We start from the raw sequence: 22,809 nt of genomic DNA on the forward strand, positions 1-22,809 counted from the left end.
TACAAAGATTCAGTAACTTTATTTTGTATACAATCACTTTGAACTTGTTTAAATTATTTTAGACTTCGTAAACAATTTATTTATATACAAAAAAGTTTTTTTAAATATTTTATCAATGGTGTTTTTAAATCACAGATTATATATGGATATTGTATTTACTATCTGTGTCATTTGACATATGTTAATTTGAGCGGGATTTTCGATTTATTTATAAATTATCTAATATGGAGACTACGGGAACCTTACCACGGAAGTACCGATGGCGTCCTCTCCGCATGTGTGAGCTAATGCTGACTCAAAGTCTTGGGGAAAAAAGATCTGGAAAATAAAAATATAAATTTATTATACATTGTCATCATTGTTAAACGACTTAAAAAAACTCACTACTCACTCTCTACTCAATTCCACTGTATTTTTAATTCATGTACATATGTTACATCATGACTTGGGTGTACCGATTTTGACGATTCTTTTTCATCGAAAGTTGCTGCTGGTCATGTGATCCTATTTAAATTTGATCGAGATCTGGCGAATTATTTTGTACAATAAAAATGCGCATTTAATTAACAATTTTTTCAACTACCCACATTGTATTACTTGTATATGTAAATTTAGGTTGTTTTTTTTTTGCTTGCGAGCAAAGAAAAGTGTAAATTTTGTAATTTTGTCGATAAATATGACAGGCATGTGCGTCCGTGTATGTGATTTTACACAATATTTTGTTTTTAAACTTTATAAAGTCAGAAGAAAGAAATTGTTTAATGTTTATTTATTTTATTTTATTTAACAATTTTTTATACGTACAAGATTATACACATTATTTTGTCATGGAGACTCACGTATAATGGGTGTGCTTATCCCTGTGAGAGATTTCTTCCAGCACACCCAAAAAGGAACGATTACAGACAGAAATTAAAGTAGGTAGACAGACGTACAAAAGAAAATATTAAATAATTGATATATATATATATATATATACACATATACGCGCGCACACACACACATACATATATATACACACATACACACACACACATACAGACACATATGGACATGCACACGCGCAAACATATACTCACACAGTCCATATACATATATACTCATACAAAAAATATATATATATAGCTGACACACAAAATAATAATATTCAAATATAAATATATTATACCCACATAGTTAAAATTATGATAAGGAAAGATAATGCTCTTTTAATTTTTTCTTAAATGTATATATAGACGTGCAAGTGCGAATTGATGACGGCAATGAATTCCACAGCCTAGCTGCGTGGACAGTATAGGAATTAGTATAGAAACCAGAAGAGTGTGAAGGAATACGCAACAGTAGTTGTACGTTGGATCGGCACGAGGAACCAGGAGGATGTAAAAATTCAAAACGCTCGCGAAGGTAATTAGGTGACAAGGGATTAAATAAAATGTTATAAAGGAGACAAAGAATATGAGTATTCCTGCGAAGCCTAATGGGAAGCCATTTGAGCTCACTTCGAAACTTAGAGACGTGGTCAAACTTACGAAGTCCAAAAATAAAACGAATGCATGAGTTCTGTAGTCTCTCTAGTTTATTGAGTTGTTCTTCGGTAGCATCTAGATAACAAGCATCAGCATAGTCAAGGAGAGGAAGTAAAAGTGATTGAACAAGAATAGTTTTAGTTTTAATGGGAAGAAAGTATTGGAGATTTTTTAGTGAATGAAATGAATAACGTACTTTTTTAGAGATTTCACTGATATGTTTGGACCAAGACAAGTCGCGGCTAAAATGAAGACCTAGATTTTTTGCCGTGTCGACATAATTAATAGGTACGCCATTATACGTCACAGTAGGAACATTATAAGTAGATAGGCAAGAGTGCATATAACGGCTACCAACAATCAGTGCCTGTGATTTTTCGGGGTTGACGACAAGACCAAAACACTCAGCCCAGTAGCTAATACGATTAAGGTCTTCATTAATATGAGCAATAGCAGCCGTTACATCCGCAACACTAAATTGTCGATACAGTTGTAGATCATCAGCATAGAGGTGAAAATTGGAAGAGATTACCGTTGTAATTGTATTTATGAAAATAGAGAATAGTAAGGGAGACAAAACTCCACCTTGAGGAACACCCGTCCTAAGAGTGCACCAATTTGAATAACATTCACTCAAGCAAACACATTGTGAACGATCCCGGAGATAAGAATCGAACCAGCTACACGCAGAGGAAGAAACATTTAAAGATCTTAAGATACTTAATAAAATGTCAAAATCCACAGAATTGAATGCATTGCTGAAATCCAGCAAAAGAACAACCGTAAGATTCTGATTCTCCATAGCAAATCTGATATCCTCCGAAACTTTCACAAGCGCAGTAACAGTGCTATGTCCCGATCGGAATCCAGACTGCCAAGGGTTCAGAAGACAGTTAGTTAGCAAGTATCGAGACAATTGCTCATGCACAATATGCTCCAGCACTTTAGAGAGGAAAGGAAGTATGGAGATAGGACGAAAATGAGTTAGTGAAGTAGGTTTGTTAATTTTTGATAAAGGGACAACGTGGGCTTTTTTCCACGCTGACGGATAAACACAACTAGAGATAGAGTAATTAAATATATGAGTTAGTATGGGAAGAAATTCTGGAAGAATGATACTTATCATTCTGGAACATACTCCATCTTGACCAGCAGCAGTAGAATTTATAGCATATTAATGCATATATTATATGCATTTTTTCTTAAGCGTAACTTTGATTTATCACGCTTGGTCATACATTGCCTTATTGCCAGGGTAATCCATGGCGCTGGGTTATGTTTCAGTTTTACTCTTTTTAAAGGAGCATTGTAACGTTGTGCTGGAACGTTACTCTAATAAATAAGATCTTGTAGTAAAGATTAAGTTTTTTCACTTTATTTTTATCATGCTTCTACTTGTGGCGCCATCTATCGGCATGTTTCAACACTTCGTGACTATTGGTGTTTCATATCGGCGTTTTTCTCTAACGGACTTGATAGATGCCGCTGATGTTTTTTGGTAATTATTGATCTTTCTTTAATAAAATCAATTTAATTGTAATTAGAAATTCTAAATTTAATATTCCTGTCTACTCCTTAAATTATAAAATAATTTAATATCTAAATTTAAACTTAATAATTTATAAAAATACAGACTATGCTTAACGCATAGACTTTTGCTTGTCAATATAAGGAGCGCCTTGCTCGCGTGTCTTTGCTTCTCTTTTTCTTTGCACTTCGTTGCCGCCGAACCTCGAGACCTAACCTCGACCCTAACTCGGCTTAAATCCCGCTGGGGTAAGTTCTCATGATATCTATTATAATTACATATTGCTGGTGTTCTTAACTTAACGAGAAAATTGTAATTATTTATTATTTTGCTAATTGTGACACTGGTTTCTGAATTGTTCTTTTCCTGACTCGGAACTTTCTTCGTTCCAGGATTTATTCTTAGATCTATATCTTTAATCATACTTTGCTACAAATCGAGTCACTGCCCTCGATTAATAACGGGCTGACTGATTACCGGCATTTACACCGGTGGAGATCTCCGCCGGTCATCGGACGAAGACGGAACTGAAGACCATCATCGCCGGGAATTAGTCAGGCCAGTGTCCTTCCATTTTACTTTCCAAGGTACGTTGTCGCGGCGTGGGCCAGCTAAGGAAATAAAGGCTGAAAATCAGGTGCCTAACGCGCCTGATTCCGAACCTACCCCTGTTTTCTGACCGCGTGCTAATTAAAATTTATAACTTTAAAATAAGTCTATTATTCTATTTCTACGACTCCTAAACCACAAACCGCGGCAGTGGCGCCCTTAACGTGTAATTTCTAAGGCCTGCTCACGTTGTGATAGCGTATTTTTTCGTATTTTGTGTAAATCTAATCTACCTACACTTGCTGCATTGTGAACGTGAGGTGACCTATCGCCGAGCGAACTGGTACGTACTTATTTATTTGCTTAATTATTGTTTAATTGTCACTATATTTCCTATAATTGTATATTTGTTTCGTATGTTATAATTTGCTACAATATTTTGTTATTTCGAATCGGCCGTGCTATACGTCAAAATTTTTAAATAGTTATTTAACATATCGCTTTAAAACTATAAAATTACTACAAAACTCTAATAATTGTTGTAATACGTGTTAGTTCGCGAAGCTATAGTAATAACTATTAAATTCAATTTATTTTTACAAAATTTTTTTCAACTACCTACAATTAGTTTCATTTCCGAATTCATTAATTTTCTATCGTTGTTTTTACATTTTATTTGTCACTAAGCGTAATTCTGTGTAGGTAATAGGTAGCATACTTTGTAAAGAACACCATTTAACTATACTTACATGTAAACAGCTGATCTATTATTCGACAATCTTAACTATTTGCGATTTGTATAACTTCTATAACTTTTAAAATTTTAACTATTTAAGATTTCTGTAACCTACATTATCTTATTGTTTTGTATAACTTGGTAGTAATCGTTTTGATCGCTAGATATCATGGAAACATACCCCATTAAATTCTTTTTGCTAAACAAAAATGAATTAAACTATGAAGTATTAATCAGAGGCCAGGAACCTGCTTCAACTGTACTAGGGTACCCATATAGAACTACAATGGACCCCCATTTATACTAAGACTAAATACTGCTGTCAACTTTAATATTTTTAACATCTACTACCTAAATTATGCTGTATTAAATAAACTAAATAATACTATTTAATACTCTTAAACTAGCTTATTGAGTGAACAACATAGTGCTGCAGTTGTTTACTCTGTGTGTAAGGATCTTTGTGTCGCTACCTACTACTGACTAAAAGATTATTATGAGAGGTGAAAGAGTGTATGTGATGTGATGTATGCAATGTGATGTATGGATATGATGTATGTGATGTGATGTATGTATAGAATGGAAGTGTAGTAAGTTTAGTTGTTATGCATAGTTGGTGTGTAGGACTGCAATTAAGTAATTTATCTTGCAGTGAGTTTAGTAGTTAGTTCAGTCGGATTTTGCTCTAGTAGGCAAAATCCTACGCTTTTTGGCGGGGTACTGTAACGTTGTGCTGGAACGTTACTCTAATAAATAAGATCTTGTAGTAAAGATTAAGTTTTTTCACTTTATTTTTATCATGCTTCTACTTGTGGCGCCATCTATCGGCATGTTTCAACACTTCGTGACTATTGGTGTTTCATATCGGCGTTTTTCTCTAACGGACTTGATAGATGCCGCTGATGTTTTTTGGTAATTATTGATCTTTCTTTAATAAAATCAATTTAATTGTAATTAGAAATTCTAAATTTAATATTCCTGTCTACTCCTTAAATTATAAAATAATTTAATATCTAAATTTAAACTTAATAATTTATAAAAATACAGACTATGCTTAACGCATAGACTTTTGCTTGTCAATATAAGGAGCGCCTTGCTCGCGTGTCTTTGCTTCTCTTTTTCTTTGCACTTCGTTGCCGCCGAACCTCGAGACCTAACCTCGACCCTAACTCGGCTTAAATCCCGCTGGGGTAAGTTCTCATGATATCTATTATAATTACATATTGCTGGTGTTCTTAACTTAACGAGAAAATTGTAATTATTTATTATTTTGCTAATTGTGACACTGGTTTCTGAATTGTTCTTTTCCTGACTCGGAACTTTCTTCGTTCCAGGATTTATTCTTAGATCTATATCTTTAATCATACTTTGCTACAAATCGAGTCACTGCCCTCGATTAATAACGGGCTGACTGATTACCGGCATTTACACCGGTGGAGATCTCCGCCGGTCATCGGACGAAGACGGAACTGAAGACCATCATCGCCGGGAATTAGTCAGGCCAGTGTCCTTCCATTTTACTTTCCAAGGTACGTTGTCGCGGCGTGGGCCAGCTAAGGAAATAAAGGCTGAAAATCAGGTGCCTAACGCGCCTGATTCCGAACCTACCCCTGTTTTCTGACCGCGTGCTAATTAAAATTTATAACTTTAAAATAAGTCTATTATTCTATTTCTACGACTCCTAAACCACAAACCGCGGCAGCATGTTGATTAAATAAATCAGTTATTGTAGAGTTCAACCAAGCAACCTTAGCGTCAATACTTACCTCGTTATAAAATGGCGCACAATCAATTTTGGAAATGTCTAATTTTAGTTTTTCAACATCGATATGACTGAAGCCTCGACGATATGAATACAAGATTTTACGATTAGAGCGGCGGATTTTAAATGATAGAAAAATAAGATCATGGTAGGAAAAACAAGAGGTTAATTGGCCATGAGCGGAAACAAGTTGTATTTTTGTGATGTTTTTGTAATTTATTTTAATTTTATCCTGGTGTAAAATAAAGAATACATTATTATTATTATTAAAATCTAATTTTACCTTATCAAGCACAGGCGCCAGTTGCCCGGAGTCAACAAGTAGCCTCAAGCTGTCGAGTCCTTCCCGGAGCTGGGTCTTGTCCTCCAACCAGTCTGTGTGTGTCCCACATCCGGTTACCCACTGTTGGGAAAACCATTATTTTTAATACAAGTTGAAAACTTTGCATTTAATTGAAAATATTTTTCAGGAGACCCAAAACCTTTAGTTTAGCAGAAATTATGCCAGTAGGGATTTTTATTTAGGGCTAAAATTGCACTGATGTTTAAGTGTAATGACGGGTAAAATGTATTAATTTTGGCTATACTCGAAAAACAAGAGTATTTGATGTATTTTACTATTAATGATAAGCAATCTTGAACATGATAATTATGTCACGTTCAAATTCCATTTAGTCACAGCCTTGGTTTTTTTCTGTTCCAATAAAGAAATGGAGTTACAATATATTCATTACATGTGAAAAAAAAAACAGGACAGGTTATATCTTTATCTGGCCAACAGGTCATTAACTTATCACGACCCGGGTCTTATTAACAAATAAAACCCGTATTACACGGATATGGTGGTGTAAATCTAAATTGTTCACAGTACCTATTAGTCTTAATTTTCGGGATGCCTAGAGTGATGGATTTTGTCCCCATCTAGGGTTATGATTGATTTGATTGATTTTTCAACATAAATGAAAACTACCAAGGGTTTTTAGTTAGTAAGTGATTTGTATCAAGAGCAAAATTATAGATGATCCCGTTTCATCTCATGGGATATTGAAAGCAATTTAGTTATGGGGATTTAAGGTTATTTTGGCAAAGGATTTTCTGGCCCGAAATTTGAGAATCCCTGGTTTATATATTTAAAACAAAAAGTTCTTTGGCATTTGGCAAAATAGGCTAAGAAAATAATTTTTTGATATGTGGTCACAACAATACAATTATCTCCATTCTTACCCTTAAAAACTTGAAGGCGTAAAAGGATGCTGAGAATATCACCCAGAAGGGAGTTGGAAGACGGTCAGACAGTAAGGGCTTCGGTCGCAAATCTATTAACGCGGAGCGTGGTGCTGTCGATCTGGAAACGTATATTAATAAAATAAAACTTTATTAATTACTGCAAAGTTTAATATGGACAGGCATGTACTGTGTGGCTACGGTACTAAAGAATATAGCTACCCCCTCTCTTCCCGTGGGTGTCGTAAGAGGCGACTAAGGGATAACACAGTTCCGCTACCACCTTGGAACTTAAAAAGCCAACCGGTGGTGGGATAACCATCCAACTGCTGGCTTTGAAATACACAGGCCGAAGACGGGCAGCAGCGTCTTCGGTGCGACAAAGCCAGTACTGCGGTCACCAACCCGCCTGCCCAGCGTGGTGACTATGGCAAAACACACGAGTTAATGTTATTTTTGACGTAAACTTGTGGAGGCCTATGTCCAGCACTGGACTGTATAGGCTGTAATGATGATGTAATGATTAATATGGACCTCAATTTTTTTTATAGTTTCAGATATTTTTATGTGTTAGATTGACTTGAGGTAAGTTTGAGCATTTTGCATATAGGAACTCTACTGACTTGAGTAGGGCTGAGGGCGCAGGGGCGGGTGAGGGCGGAGCCCCGGTGCAGCAGAGGGCGCAGTCCCAGGGGCCGCGCCGGCTGGCCACCTGTTCCAGGGTCAGCCATGATGGGCTGGTGTGCGCGTTGCTATCCATTTCTATTAGCTCTTGTGCACCTGTAGAGTGGGAGGAGGTTAAATAAATAACATACAAAACATTTTGACAGTTTTTTTAAGGGCAGTGGTTGCGAAGACTCGGAGAAAAGGGGGAGGGAGTTTTTTACTTCAATAACTAAACACTACCATTTTTTTAACTGCTGAGTTTCTTGCCGATTCTCCTCAGCAGAATTTACATTTCGAATCAACAATATACATAAACTATACTTACTTTTGATGTCCACTAAAAAGTAAATTTTGATTTTGACTTGATATAGAGTTTATGAAAATTACAAATGATAGAAATCAGGATTCAAACGAATAATGAAAATTTATATGATGCTATAATGTAGGCTTGGATTATTTTATTCTATTTCATGAGCAAATTAATGGACAATAACTACCAAAGAATGAGAAAATATTTAGCAACAACAAGCTTTTACGGAGGTAGGGTACAGCAGGAATTTCTTGCTCAAAATATGGAGCAGTCCGACTGGGGTAGTACCTCGACCTTACAGAAGACCACAGCTAAATAATACTGTTTTCAAGCAGTATTGTGTTCCTGTTGGTGAGTAAGGTGACCAGAGCTCCTGGGGGATTGGGTCGGCAACGTGCTTGCAATGCTTCTGGTGTTGCAGGCGTCTATAAGCTACGGTAATCTCTTACCATCAGATGAGCCGTACGCTTGTTTGCCGACCTAGTGACAAAAAAAAAGCAAAATCTACGTAAATCGGTTCAGGGTAGATGAGCTGAAGCTGACTGCTGAAGTGATATTTACGAGTGCAGTAATCCGCACAAAATGTCCCGTACCCAGGTCCTTCAGTACGCGATGTGCCCTCCCCGGCGCGGCGGCCGCCACGCGCGCCCCCCAGGCGGCCAGCAGCTGCACCAGCGCACAGCCCTCGCCGCTGGCCGCCCCCGCCACGCACACCCTGTGGACACGCACTAGCGGTTAACTCTCTCTCCCTCCCGATTTGTCTTTTCCTTTATCTCCCTCCCGCTCTACCTGTTTCTTCCCCTTGTAGTGTGCGGAAAAGGGAGGATCCTCCGGCCAGACGGAAGTTGTGTCTGGCGGGCTACTGGCCCAACGGTCGTTGTCGGGTTCTTGTATATATACTTAATTACTTTGAAAATTCTGATGGCGCGATGTAGCATACATCAGTTTTTCTCTAATTACGTAGTTTTCGTAGTTGTTCGTATTTCGCGTGATAGATGTCGCCACACCCTCCCTGTCTTTACCCTTTCCTGTTCACTCCCTGTCTTTCCTCTAGAGATACACCCTGAAGTTTTCTTTTATCTTCCTCTCTCCCGATTCTGCCTCACCCTGTACTACTTCTTGTAGAATATAACGTAATCTAACACTACTTACCGTAACTCGATACGGTTTCTGTTGTATTGCATAAATGCTGAATATCTTCAATATGTAAATATTAGAATTGACTATTACATATTTAGCTACTGTAAATCTTCTCGTTATTTCACCCCTCGTTGCCATATATTACTCTCCTCCTTTATATTTCCCCTTCTTCCACTGTCCCCCTCCCTCCCCGACTCACCGTTTCCCCTTGCTACAGTCCGGCCTCAGCTGCGCCTGCTGCAGGGCGGCGAGCGCCAGAGCGCCCGCCCAGGGCAGGGCGGCCGCACTGTCAGCTGCCAGGTGACGCGGTCGCTTGCCTACTCGAGAACTATTGGAATTATAGAATTTCTAATATAATAGACTTTATGGCACAACTATTTAAGAATTAAAAAAAAAAATCTTCTTAAATAAAAAGATTCATATTCTACCCTAATGTTCATCAAACAATATTTTTAATACGTTATATATACACAGTACAGGGAGCGGAGATCGCTGTCGGTTCGCTGCAAGATGCTGGCTCACAGATTTGCACGTTGTACAGATGTCAAAATCACCCTTTTTAAAGCCTTCTGCCAATCGTTTTATACGTGCAGTCTGTGGACCAGCTATAGGTTGAGTGCTTACGACCTCCGCGTACAATACAATAATGCGTTCAGGATGCTGTTGGGGCTGCCGTGGCGCTGAAGTGCCTCACTGATGTTCGCGGAAAGGCACGTCGATGACTTCAAAGCTATCATGCGCAAGAGGTGCGCGTCATTACTTAAGCGTTTCCGCGGCAGCCACAATAGTATTCTGAAAGTATTTGTAGATAAATGGGAGAGTCCAATGCTGCGACATTGGATGTGATTTGAAAAAAAAATATGTATAAATATAAAAACTATTTTATATTTATTCTCTGTTATTGTACTAACACTAGGTTATAAGAAATCTTGTTACTAACACTATATGGGCTAGTCCCGAAATAAAAGTCATTATTATTGTCCATAGGTCGCTGGTTCATATCCGGCTCGAAGGACCAAAAAAAATATTGTACGGAACTATTTGTACACGTACAATAATATAGGAGGAGTTAAGGTGCGAAATGACTTTACTCTACGAGTGCTGTTTTTACACTGGTTTATTCATATTAATACACGTTAATTAATGCACAATGTATATGAAACGCTTAGTAGATAAAGAACATAAAAATATATATATTGAAATAAATTGAATGTACAGAGTTATTATTATTATTATATAACATCTGTAAATATTGTTGAATAATTTAATAATCTTAGCTTAAATTCTTATCTTACTCCACCTCCAACAGGCAAAAGACATCAATATTCGTTCACATTTTGCTTCACCATATCTATGGCATAGTTTTAGAAAAAATCAGCACATAAATAAAGATTGAGCAATGCTTCATTATATTGGAATACAAGATTAATTAAGTCTTATCTATGAGATCAAGTATACCTCCTGATGGCGAGCAGTTCATTAGCAGCACCCCCACTCCACTCGCTGACGCAGCCCCACACCTCGTCTCCCATCTCCAGGTCTGTCACCCCCTGACCCACGTCCAGGACTACACCTGGTAACAGATAGTAAGAATTCAGACATAAGACTCACAAGTTATTATGGGCCTTATATGGTAACAGGGGTATAAGTAAAATTTTGGGTGTTTTCCATTTAATACAAAACATTATGAAATAGTTTTTTGGTATAGTAAGGATAAAAAAGAAAATTTGCTGTTTGTAGCACACCGACACACTGACACACAAGACGACGAGAGCCTCACCCGCGAACCCCCGGCCCACAGTCACGTGTCCGGTCCCCAGCAGCGCCCGCAGCGCGCCCGCCCTGCCCCGCAGCACTGACACACAAGACGACGAGAGCCTCACCCGCGAACCCCCGGCCCACAGTCACGTGCCCGGTCCCCAGCAGCGCCCGCAGCGCGCCCGCCCTGCCCCGCAGCACTGACACACAAGACGACGAGAGCCTCACCCGCGAACCCCCGGCCCACAGTCACGTGCCCGGTCCCCAGCAGCGCCCGCAGCGCGCCCGCCCTGCCCCGCAGCACTGACACACAAGACGACGAGAGCCTCACCCGCGAACCCCCGGCCCACAGTCACGTGCCCGGTCCCCAGCAGCGCCCGCAGCGCGCCCGCCCTGCCCCGCAGCACTGACACACAAGACGACGAGAGCCTCACCCGCGAACCCCCGGCCCACAGTCACGTGCCCGGTCCCCAGCAGCGCCCGCAGCGCGCCCGCCCTGCCCCGCAGCACTGACACACAAGACGACGAGAGCCTCACCCGCGAACCCCCGGCCCACAGTCACGTGCCCGGTCCCCAGCAGCGCCCGCAGCGCGCCCGCCCTGCCCCGCAGCACTGACACACAAGACGACGAGAGCCTCACCCGCGAACCCCCGGCCCACAGTCACGTGCCCGGTCCCCAGCAGCGCCCGCAGCGCGCCCGCCCTGCCCCGCAGCACTGACACACAAGACGACGAGAGCCTCACCCGCGAACCCCCGGCCCACAGTCACGTGCCCGGTCCCCAGCAGCGCCCGCAGCGCGCCCGCCCTGCCCCGCAGCACTGACACACAAGACGACGAGAGCCTCACCCGCGAACCCCCGGCCCACAGTCACGTGCCCGGTCCCCAGCAGCGCCCGCAGCGCGCCCGCCCTGCCCCGCAGCACTGACACACAAGACGACGAGAGCCTCACCCGCGAACCCCCGGCCCACAGTCACGTGCCCGGTCCCCAGCAGCGCCCGCAGCGCGCCCGCCCTGCCCCGCAGCACTGACACACAAGACGACGAGAGCCTCACCCGCGAACCCCCGGCCCACAGTCACGTGCCCGGTCCCCAGCAGCGCCCGCAGCGCGCCCGCCCTGCCCCGCAGCACTGACACACAAGACGACGAGAGCCTCACCCGCGAACCCCCGGCCCACAGTCACGTGCCCGGTCCCCAGCAGCGCCCGCAGCGCGCCCGCCCTGCCCCGCAGCACTGACACACAAGACGACGAGAGCCTCACCCGCGAACCCCCGGCCCACAGTCACGTGCCCGGTCCCCAGCAGCGCCCGCAGCGCGCCCGCCCTGCCCCGCAGCACTGACACACAAGACGACGAGAGCCTCACCCGCGAACCCCCGGCCCACAGTCACGTGCCCGGTCCCCAGCAGCGCCCGCAGCGCGCCCGCCCTGCCCCGCAGCACTGACACACAAGACGACGAGAGCCTCACCCGCGAACCCCCGGCCCACAGTCACGTGCCCGGTCCCCAGCAGCGCCCGCAGCGCGCCCGCCCTGCCCCGCAGCACTGACACACAAGACGACGAGAGCCTCACCCGCGAACCCCCGGCCCACAGTCACGTGCCCGGTCCCCAGCAGCGCCCGCAGCGCGCCCGCCCTGCCCCGCAGCACTGACACACAAGACGACGAGAGCCTCACCCGCGAACCCCCGGCCCACAGTCACGTGCCCGGTCCCCAGCAGCGCCCGCAGCGCGCCCGCCCTGCCCCGCAGCACTGACACACAAGACGACGAGAGCCTCACCCGCGAACCCCCGGCCCACAGTCACGTGCCCGGTCCCCAGCAGCGCCCGCAGCGCGCCCGCCCTGCCCCGCAGCACTGACACACAAGACGACGAGAGCCTCACCCGCGAACCCCCGGCCCACAGTCACGTGCCCGGTCCCCAGCAGCGCCCGCAGCGCGCCCGCCCTGCCCCGCAGCACTGACACACAAGACGACGAGAGCCTCACCCGCGAACCCCCGGCCCACAGTCACGTGCCCGGTCCCCAGCAGCGCCCGCAGCGCGCCCGCCCTGCCCCGCAGCACTGACACACAAGACGACGAGAGCCTCACCCGCGAACCCCCGGCCCACAGTCACGTGCCCGGTCCCCAGCAGCGCCCGCAGCGCGCCCGCCCTGCCCCGCAGCACTGACACACAAGACGACGAGAGCCTCACCCGCGAACCCCCGGCCCACAGTCACGTGCCCGGTCCCCAGCAGCGCCCGCAGCGCGCCCGCCCTGCCCCGCAGCACTGACACACAAGACGACGAGAGCCTCACCCGCGAACCCCCGGCCCACAGTCACGTGCCCGGTCCCCAGCAGCGCCCGCAGCGCGCCCGCCCTGCCCCGCAGCACTGACACACAAGACGACGAGAGCCTCACCCGCGAACCCCCGGCCCACAGTCACGTGCCCGGTCCCCAGCAGCGCCCGCAGCGCGCCCGCCCTGCCCCGCAGCACTGACACACAAGACGACGAGAGCCTCACCCGCGAACCCCCGGCCCACAGTCACGTGCCCGGTCCCCAGCAGCGCCCGCAGCGCGCCCGCCCTGCCCCGCAGCACTGACACACAAGACGACGAGAGCCTCACCCGCGAACCCCCGGCCCACAGTCACGTGCCCGGTCCCCAGCAGCGCCCGCAGCGCGCCCGCCCTGCCCCGCAGCACTGACACACAAGACGACGAGAGCCTCACCCGCGAACCCCCGGCCCACAGTCACGTGCCCGGTCCCCAGCAGCGCCCGCAGCGCGCCCGCCCTGCCCCGCAGCACTGACACACAAGACGACGAGAGCCTCACCCGCGAACCCCCGGCCCACAGTCACGTGCCCGGTCCCCAGCAGCGCCCGCAGCGCGCCCGCCCTGCCCCGCAGCACTGACACACAAGACGACGAGAGCCTCACCCGCGAACCCCCGGCCCACAGTCACGTGCCCGGTCCCCAGCAGCGCCCGCAGCGCGCCCGCCCTGCCCCGCAGCACTGACACACAAGACGACGAGAGCCTCACCCGCGAACCCCCGGCCCACAGTCACGTGCCCGGTCCCCAGCAGCGCCCGCAGCGCGCCCGCCCTGCCCCGCAGCACTGACACACAAGACGACGAGAGCCTCACCCGCGAACCCCCGGCCCACAGTCACGTGCCCGGTCCCCAGCAGCGCCCGCAGCGCGCCCGCCCTGCCCCGCAGCACTGACACACAAGACGACGAGAGCCTCACCCGCGAACCCCCGGCCCACAGTCACGTGCCCGGTCCCCAGCAGCGCCCGCAGCGCGCCCGCCCTGCCCCGCAGCACTGACACACAAGACGACGAGAGCCTCACCCGCGAACCCCCGGCCCACAGTCACGTGCCCGGTCCCCAGCAGCGCCCGCAGCGCGCCCGCCCTGCCCCGCAGCACTGACACACAAGACGACGAGAGCCTCACCCGCGAACCCCCGGCCCACAGTCACGTGCCCGGTCCCCAGCAGCGCCCGCAGCGCGCCCGCCCTGCCCCGCAGCACTGACACACAAGACGACGAGAGCCTCACCCGCGAACCCCCGGCCCACAGTCACGTGCCCGGTCCCCAGCAGCGCCCGCAGCGCGCCCGCCCTGCCCCGCAGCACTGACACACAAGACGACGAGAGCCTCACCCGCGAACCCCCGGCCCACAGTCACGTGCCCGGTCCCCAGCAGCGCCCGCAGCGCGCCCGCCCTGCCCCGCAGCACTGACACACAAGACGACGAGAGCCTCACCCGCGAACCCCCGGCCCACAGTCACGTGCCCGGTCCCCAGCAGCGCCCGCAGCGCGCCCGCCCTGCCCCGCAGCACTGACACACAAGACGACGAGAGCCTCACCCGCGAACCCCCGGCCCACAGTCACGTGCCCGGTCCCCAGCAGCGCCCGCAGCGCGCCCGCCCTGCCCCGCAGCACTGACACACAAGACGACGAGAGCCTCACCCGCGAACCCCCGGCCCACAGTCACGTGCCCGGTCCCCAGCAGCGCCCGCAGCGCGCCCGCCCTGCCCCGCAGCACTGACACACAAGACGACGAGAGCCTCACCCGCGAACCCCCGGCCCACAGTCACGTGCCCGGTCCCCAGCAGCGCCCGCAGCGCGCCCGCCCTGCCCCGCAGCACTGACACACAAGACGACGAGAGCCTCACCCGCGAACCCCCGGCCCACAGTCACGTGCCCGGTCCCCAGCAGCGCCCGCAGCGCGCCCGCCCTGCCCCGCAGCACTGACACACAAGACGACGAGAGCCTCACCCGCGAACCCCCGGCCCACAGTCACGTGCCCGGTCCCCAGCAGCGCCCGCAGCGCGCCCGCCCTGCCCCGCAGCACTGACACACAAGACGACGAGAGCCTCACCCGCGAACCCCCGGCCCACAGTCACGTGCCCGGTCCCCAGCAGCGCCCGCAGCGCGCCCGCCCTGCCCCGCAGCACTGACACACAAGACGACGAGAGCCTCACCCGCGAACCCCCGGCCCACAGTCACGTGCCCGGTCCCCAGCAGCGCCCGCAGCGCGCCCGCCCTGCCCCGCAGCACTGACACACAAGACGACGAGAGCCTCACCCGCGAACCCCCGGCCCACAGTCACGTGCCCGGTCCCCAGCAGCGCCCGCAGCGCGCCCGCCCTGCCCCGCAGCACTGACACACAAGACGACGAGAGCCTCACCCGCGAACCCCCGGCCCACAGTCACGTGCCCGGTCCCCAGCAGCGCCCGCAGCGCGCCCGCCCTGCCCCGCAGCACTGACACACAAGACGACGAGAGCCTCACCCGCGAACCCCCGGCCCACAGTCACGTGCCCGGTCCCCAGCAGCGCCCGCAGCGCGCCCGCCCTGCCCCGCAGCACTGACACACAAGACGACGAGAGCCTCACCCGCGAACCCCCGGCCCACAGTCACGTGCCCGGTCCCCAGCAGCGCCCGCAGCGCGCCCGCCCTGCCCCGCAGCACTGACACACAAGACGACGAGAGCCTCACCCGCGAACCCCCGGCCCACAGTCACGTGCCCGGTCCCCAGCAGCGCCCGCAGCGCGCCCGCCCTGCCCCGCAGCACTGACACACAAGACGACGAGAGCCTCACCCGCGAACCCCCGGCCCACAGTCACGTGCCCGGTCCCCAGCAGCGCCCGCAGCGCGCCCGCCCTGCCCCGCAGCACTGACACACAAGACGACGAGAGCCTCACCCGCGAACCCCCGGCCCACAGTCACGTGCCCGGTCCCCAGCAGCGCCCGCAGCGCGCCCGCCCTGCCCCGCAGCACTGACACACAAGACGACGAGAGCCTCACCCGCGAACCCCCGGCCCACAGTCACGTGCCCGGTCCCCAGCAGCGCCCGCAGCGCGCCCGCCCTGCCCCGCAGCACTGACACACAAGACGACGAGAGCCTCACCCGCGAACCCCCGGCCCACAGTCACGTGCCCGGTCCCCAGCAGCGCCCGCAGCGCGCCCGCCCTGCCCCGCAGCACTGACACACAAGACGACGAGAGCCTCACCCGCGAACCCCCGGCCCACAGTCACGTGCCCGGTCCCCAGCAGCGCCCGCAGCGCGCCCGCCCTGCCCCGCAGCACTGACACACAAGACGACGAGAGCCTCACCCGCGAACCCCCGGCCCACAGTCACGTGCCCGGTCCCCAGCAGCGCCCGCAGCGCGCCCGCCCTGCCCCGCAGCACCGCCCGGTCCGCGCCCGACACGCTGAACGCCTGCACTCGCACTAACACCTCGCCCGCACCACACCCTGTATACACATACATACACATATAAATTAATAACAAACATGTCATGAATACAGTTGAAAAATGAAGCGTAGCGAGGTATTCAGAAGTTGAACAGCACCACTTGCATTGAGGTAGGACATAGCAGGATATATCCTGCTCGAAATCTAAAATAGGCTGCTTGGAGAAACATCTCAACCTTACAGAACACAGCTAAATAATACTGCTCACAAGCAATGTTGTGTTCCTGTGGTGAGTAAGGTAGCCCAAGCAATCTCATGAGGAGAGTTAGGTATAGGGTTGTTAAATACTGGTTTTAGAGGCGTCCATAAGTTAAAAAAAAAATAACAAAAGAATTGCGAACCTCCTCCTTTTTTGAAGTCGGTTAAAAATAGGTACAAACTCACCTGCAGGCCTAGCATGCGCGCCACGACAAAATTTTGTCTACCCCTTTTCTCGTATTATCTCTCTATGTCTACAGTAGCTAACATGCGTGCACGCGATACTCTTCTCGTTACGTCAAGAAGAGATAATCATTAAATTTTAGTGATCTGTGATATTTATCTCTACGGAAACTAACATGACATCGTAATTTTGTCGAATTTTGTCGTTTTAGGAAGAGAAACTTCTCGTCTTCAATATTATCGACGAGAAAGACGATAAATAAAAAATAAATAAAACCGGGTGCCTATTTTTTGTATACCATGGCGTTTCCCTATTATAATTATATAATTTCGGTATACGAAGAGCGGGAAATGCGAAAAGTCGAGTGAAGTGTGCCATATAATGACACAAAAAACGTATTTGCGCCCTGTTGCTTCTTATTCTAAATAATAATAATAATAATACTTTATTTCAGACCAAAGTATAAGTCCATATTGGGTTAGTACAACAAGACAAGACAACATTCAGAATAAAAAACAAAACAAAATTATATTAAAAAAATCAATAACTAAAAATAAAATTAAATAGAATAAAAGTAAAATCAACAATCAAAAAAAAATTCATAAATTCAAAAAATTTTAAAAATTAAAAAAAAAAAAAAAACAATGCGTGATAGAATTACAATTATCTAATGTGCGACAAGATATAAAGCACAACACGAGCATATTGTTTTACATATATAATTAAATTCATTTACTTACGCCGTTTTATTTTCCATATTAGATTTTTTAAATTAGATATACACTTTTTATCTTAGCCAAAAGGCCGAGAACATTGTTAAATAAAACATGTGTCACTCGTTTGAAATTATACAAACTTTGGCTCATCCCGGTTTGGCACGATTGGTCAATAACCTTGTAAATTCAACTTTACGACATAAGAAATAAGAATGATATTCAGTTGTGATTATGGTTGATAATGTTTCTCTACTCGAAAAGGCGAAGTCTTCGGAAGAGAATTTTGTCTCTCGTAGTGCGCATGTTAGGGTAATCGAGAAAATACTCGATGTAGACATTATCTCTCTCTCTCGTCAAGAGATATCTCGTTGTATGCATGCTAGGCCGGCTGGTGAAACAGCATCTTCGACTAGTAACACTGTTTGGTCAGACTGGGTATGTAGGGCTCTGGCGTGGGGCCCACTAGGAACTCTAGAACTGGCTCGGAGCCCTATCAAAAGTCCAGCACTTCCGCCGACCGCTGCACCACAGATAAAGATTATCATACTTCGACGCCATACTGTAACAGAAACATTAAAAAAATATAGGCATGATAAATAAAAAATCCTTTACCAATTCATCACTTCAGGCTATTGCAGTCCACTGCTGGTCACAGGCCTCCACAAGTTCGCGCCAAAAATGGCGTGAACTCATGTGTCTTGCCCAGTCACCACGTTGGGCAGGCGGGTTGGTGACCGCAGGGCTGGCTTTGGCGCATCGAAGACACTACTGCCCAACTTCGGTCTGTGTATTTCAAAGCCAGCCGTTGGATGGATATCCCGCAATCGGTAAACTTTTTAACTTTCAAGGTGTTAGTGGAACTGTGTCATCCCTTAGTCGCCTCTTACGGCACCCATGGGGAGAGAGAGGATGGCTACATTCTTTACTGCCGTAACCACATAGCAGATCATTTACCAATTAGGAAATTAATTTTAGCAAACACTAAAATAAATTTTTATTTAATATATAGAAATCAGTTTTTTGCCCTCCTCAAGATCTTTTCGGATTATACTCCAAGGGAGTCAACTGAACGTGAACACTTTTCTAGGCACAGATTAAGGTTTCGAAATGTCATCATCTATTTCTGTTTCTGCTCCGTAATTATAGAATTTCGACATAAAATGAATGCAAAAGACAAGAGTTTTAGGAAGTCCCTTAACTAGTTACATTTATATGTCAAAACTATACTAACCTATTGCCTATTCCCTATATTTAGAAAACAATTTCTTTACTTTACGAATCATTAAAATCCTTATATGGCATATTTGAAACCTAACGTAATAGTAAAACAATTAATTTTCTTAATATGGGACTTGGGCTCTAGACACTGCTGTTTTGGGCATATTTGTTAAAGAATTTAGAAACATACCGTGGTCTTTAAAGAGTGTCACGAGCTCCTGGTACAGTATCATGGGCGAGAGGGGCGGAGCGCCCTCCTGCACCCTGCGCGCCGCCTCCCGCGCCCACGCCACCGCCCGCGCCCTGCCCTCCGTCACCAGCTCGTGATCCCACATGTCAGAGAACGCCTCCCTGATCTGTTATTACATAGAGCAAGTGGTTGTCCATTAATCACGTTATGGTTTTTGAAGTAAAACTTTTTACGCACGCTTGACTTGAGGAGCAAGCTGGTGGATGCGTGACGAGAGCGTTACGAAAAGTGTGATCGGGCGAGGCGTACATAAGTTGAGAGGGACTTACAAGATAGTGAAGATAGAAAGATTGAGAGTTATGTTTCGTAAGTGTGATCTAACTTCAGTTACTTCAGTCATGTGGTCTAAGTCATGTTAGTTTTTTTTTGCAATTTTTTTACCTTTACCTCTGATGATATGTAGTGAGGTTTTGGACACAACCATTATTAAAATAATAAATAAATAGGTTGCCTGGAAGAGATCGCTTTTTAGCGATAAGGCCGCCCTTTGTGCCTGATGATACTTTGTTTAAGTCCATAATATGTATTATTTCTGTTTTGGTGTACAATAAAGTGTATTGTTATGTTATGTTAAATAAATATCTACACAATACACACACGGTCGTCTGTTCCTCAAGTAAGCAACTTAATGCTTGTGTTATAGGTAACAGCCGACTGGTATATAGCTGCATTTTTTTTTCGATAAACATACTTATAAATAATACATATATAAATATATAAATAAATATTATACCTAGAATCGGGGTGGGAATCGAACCCACAACCCTCGGAGCATAAATCAGGGTCACTACAAACTGCACCAACGGGCTACTATTATAGCATTAGAAAGTTATTTGAAACTACCCTATATACATTAATATTTTAATTAGTCCTCTCATGTAAAAAGTGCTAACTGAACCTTTAATCTGTGGCATGCTTGGTTTTTGACATAATTATTTTAATAATGGGATCCCAAGCAGGTGGTAATGGTCAGCCATCTTCTCTATTGAAATTTGAATGTTTTTAATTTCAATATTCTCACGGATCATCCCTGGTTGGAATGGGTGTTCTTTAGCGAGGACCTGTGGTGTATCAAATCTATCATAATGACAAGCTTTGTCTAAACCAGGGGTTCCCAAACTTATTTTGTCTACTGCCCACTAAGAAAATAAATTATTTTATAGTGTCCCCTTTGAGCAATCTTTTAATGAATATTAGTTGACCATCACAAGTTGTAATCGAGAATCCTTATAGATTAAATGACAAATCTCCCCCCAAGCCTCTACACAACGCCACCATTTTTTTTCTAGGTCTCTTACCCTTCAGTACTGCAGCGCAAAGGGGGCGTTATCGCTCACTTTGGGAAACACTGGTCTAGACTATGTTCACAGATTGCAGACTTAGTGTAGTGACGGTATTTTAAGTATGCTATATGTTCTTTAGTGGGAGTTTTAATTGATCTTTTGGTTTGGCCTATATTACCATTTTCTAATATATTATTGTTTTGATTTGAACTTTCTTACTCTTCTAATCGCTTCTGCTGTGTGGTCGATAACATCGTGAAATTTGTTTTTGCTGCTATTAGCGGCTGCTACAGCTGCATCCTGAAATTACATTTTTTTTTTATTAATATATACAATAATGTTAATACAAAAAATTGCTATACAGCCATTATTTTTTAAATAATTATTTTGTATAGTAATAAAAATGTAGTGAAGACATTAAAATAACATTCAACATATAACTATGATAGCTATAAAATATTATCAGTGTATTAAATATTTAAAACATAGTTTTATTTATAACTAGCTGTGGCCCCGACGTTGTTCGCATGGATTAAAAAAAAATATTGTTCAATTCTCAGAGTTACAAAATAAATAAATTTATAAAATAAAATTATTTTGTAATTATTCAGAGATTGCGGAACAACCAGACAGATAGACAGATGACAAAAATTATAAAAAATGCGATTTTGGTATATGTACCGAGTATACATACATATGCATTTAGTAAAAAGCGGTTATTTTAATATTACAAACAGACACTCCAATTTTATTTATTTGTATAGGGTATACATTATTAGTTGATAAATTTGTATAATTCCCATATAAATATATAATAATTTCTCATAGGCTTATATGAATAATTATTAAATAATTTAAAAATTATCAATAAAGACAGTGATTTAAATAAAAAACAACAAAATTTATATTTTAAAATATTTTTATTTCAGTTATAATTATACTAATCTACTAATAAAACATTCCCTTTATTGTGGATAATAATTTATTTCTATCGTAATTTAATCTATGTTGCCAAAATAGTATGACCTAATACCAAATATATTTAAAGTAATTAGTTTCTAAATGTATTGTTATGTAAGTTTCAGGGTCATATTAGAATAATGTCATTGCCACAGTACAGATGTAGACTCATAAATAACACAAATATATACCCAAACATATAAAATCACACAATAAATACATCGTAGAAGGAAAAGTTTTAAGCAAACACTGAGGTTTCACGGATTACTGAGAGACTTACGTGCAAAGCCCCGATTTTTTCTCCCGCTTTTAACTTAAACTCATCCATATCAAACACAACAGACGGAGGGTCGACCTATACCTAATGCACTGTTACTTCATATCCAAACACATCAGAAATTCAACCTTTGGCCACAATCCATTTTAAATATTTCAGTCTGAAAATAGAATATAATTGCGAGTGCATATGATTACCAGTTGAATGTAAATAAGCAAATTGTGTCTCTAAATGAAATACTAGTGACAACTTTAATCACTTTTATTATAGAATAATGGGTAAAGGGTCGTTAAAAAACAATTTTTACCTTAAACAAACATAACCTATTTGACGTCTGCGATTGACTTTAGACACCTGATTTTGACACTGATTATTTTGGCATTTGTTCCTCAGACTTTAACATTAATCTTCAACGGCACAATCGTTCTAAAATATATCAAATACAAATTTAACAACAGAAAATTTTTACATTTTTATTTTTATCGTAACTTCTTTGTACTTTAAATTGATGCCCCTGGTTTTAAACTTGACTGATCTATAGAGTTAAATTTCATTGTAAATTTAATATAGTCAATGAATTATGATGCTCCTAATATAATATTCTTGTAAATGGTATTAATAACCATAGGCGTTAATTAAGAATACTCGTCTTTTGTGTATAGTTATTATTAGATAAGTAAATTTGTCTATGGATTTTTCAACATTTGTTTGAAACATAGATTGTGCTGTACAGCATATTCATTCGTATACGTTGCTCCTAAAAGAAATTAGGGCTATTATGTACATCACAGGTAGATTA

The 22,809-nt window shown here is 45.8% G+C and overlaps 1 protein-coding gene across 1 annotated transcript; it reads right to left on the reverse strand.

Annotated features, from left to right (window-relative positions):
- LOC123665519 (reticulon-4-interacting protein 1 homolog, mitochondrial-like) lies at positions 1-22,436 on the reverse strand. The gene is made up of 13 exons (XM_045599810.1): positions 22,318-22,436; positions 22,014-22,170; positions 20,993-21,073; positions 19,431-19,596; positions 18,408-18,581; positions 16,784-16,924; positions 10,900-11,014; positions 9,641-9,769; positions 8,895-9,016; positions 7,949-8,105; positions 7,326-7,446; positions 6,385-6,504; positions 1-318 (listed from the first exon to the last, which is right to left on the reverse strand). The coding sequence occupies exons 2-13, from the start codon at positions 22,059-22,061 to the stop codon at positions 232-234; spliced, it is 1,461 nt and encodes a 486-aa protein (XP_045455766.1). The 5' UTR covers positions 22,062-22,170; positions 22,318-22,436; the 3' UTR covers positions 1-231.
- Between the last annotated feature and the right edge of the window lie 373 nt (positions 22,437-22,809).

Source organism: Melitaea cinxia, chromosome 24, assembly GCF_905220565.1.
Source record: "Melitaea cinxia chromosome 24, ilMelCinx1.1, whole genome shotgun sequence".
In the NCBI taxonomy this organism is placed as follows: Eukaryota; Metazoa; Arthropoda; class Insecta; order Lepidoptera; family Nymphalidae; genus Melitaea; species Melitaea cinxia.

Excerpts from the sequence above, each read along its gene's own strand:
- LOC123665519 (XM_045599810.1), bottom strand. The coding sequence starts at position 22,061 with ATGGATGAGTTTAAGTTAAAAGCGGGAGAAAAAATCGGGGCTTTGCAC. Across the intron at positions 9,770-10,899 it reads GAACTGCTCGCCATCAGGAG|TTCTCGAGTAGGCAAGCGAC; the intron begins GTATACTTGATC and ends TAATTCCAATAG. Across the intron at positions 319-6,384 it reads TGGCGCCTGTGCTTGATAAG|ATCTTTTTTCCCCAAGACTT; the intron begins GTAAAATTAGAT and ends TTTATTTTCCAG.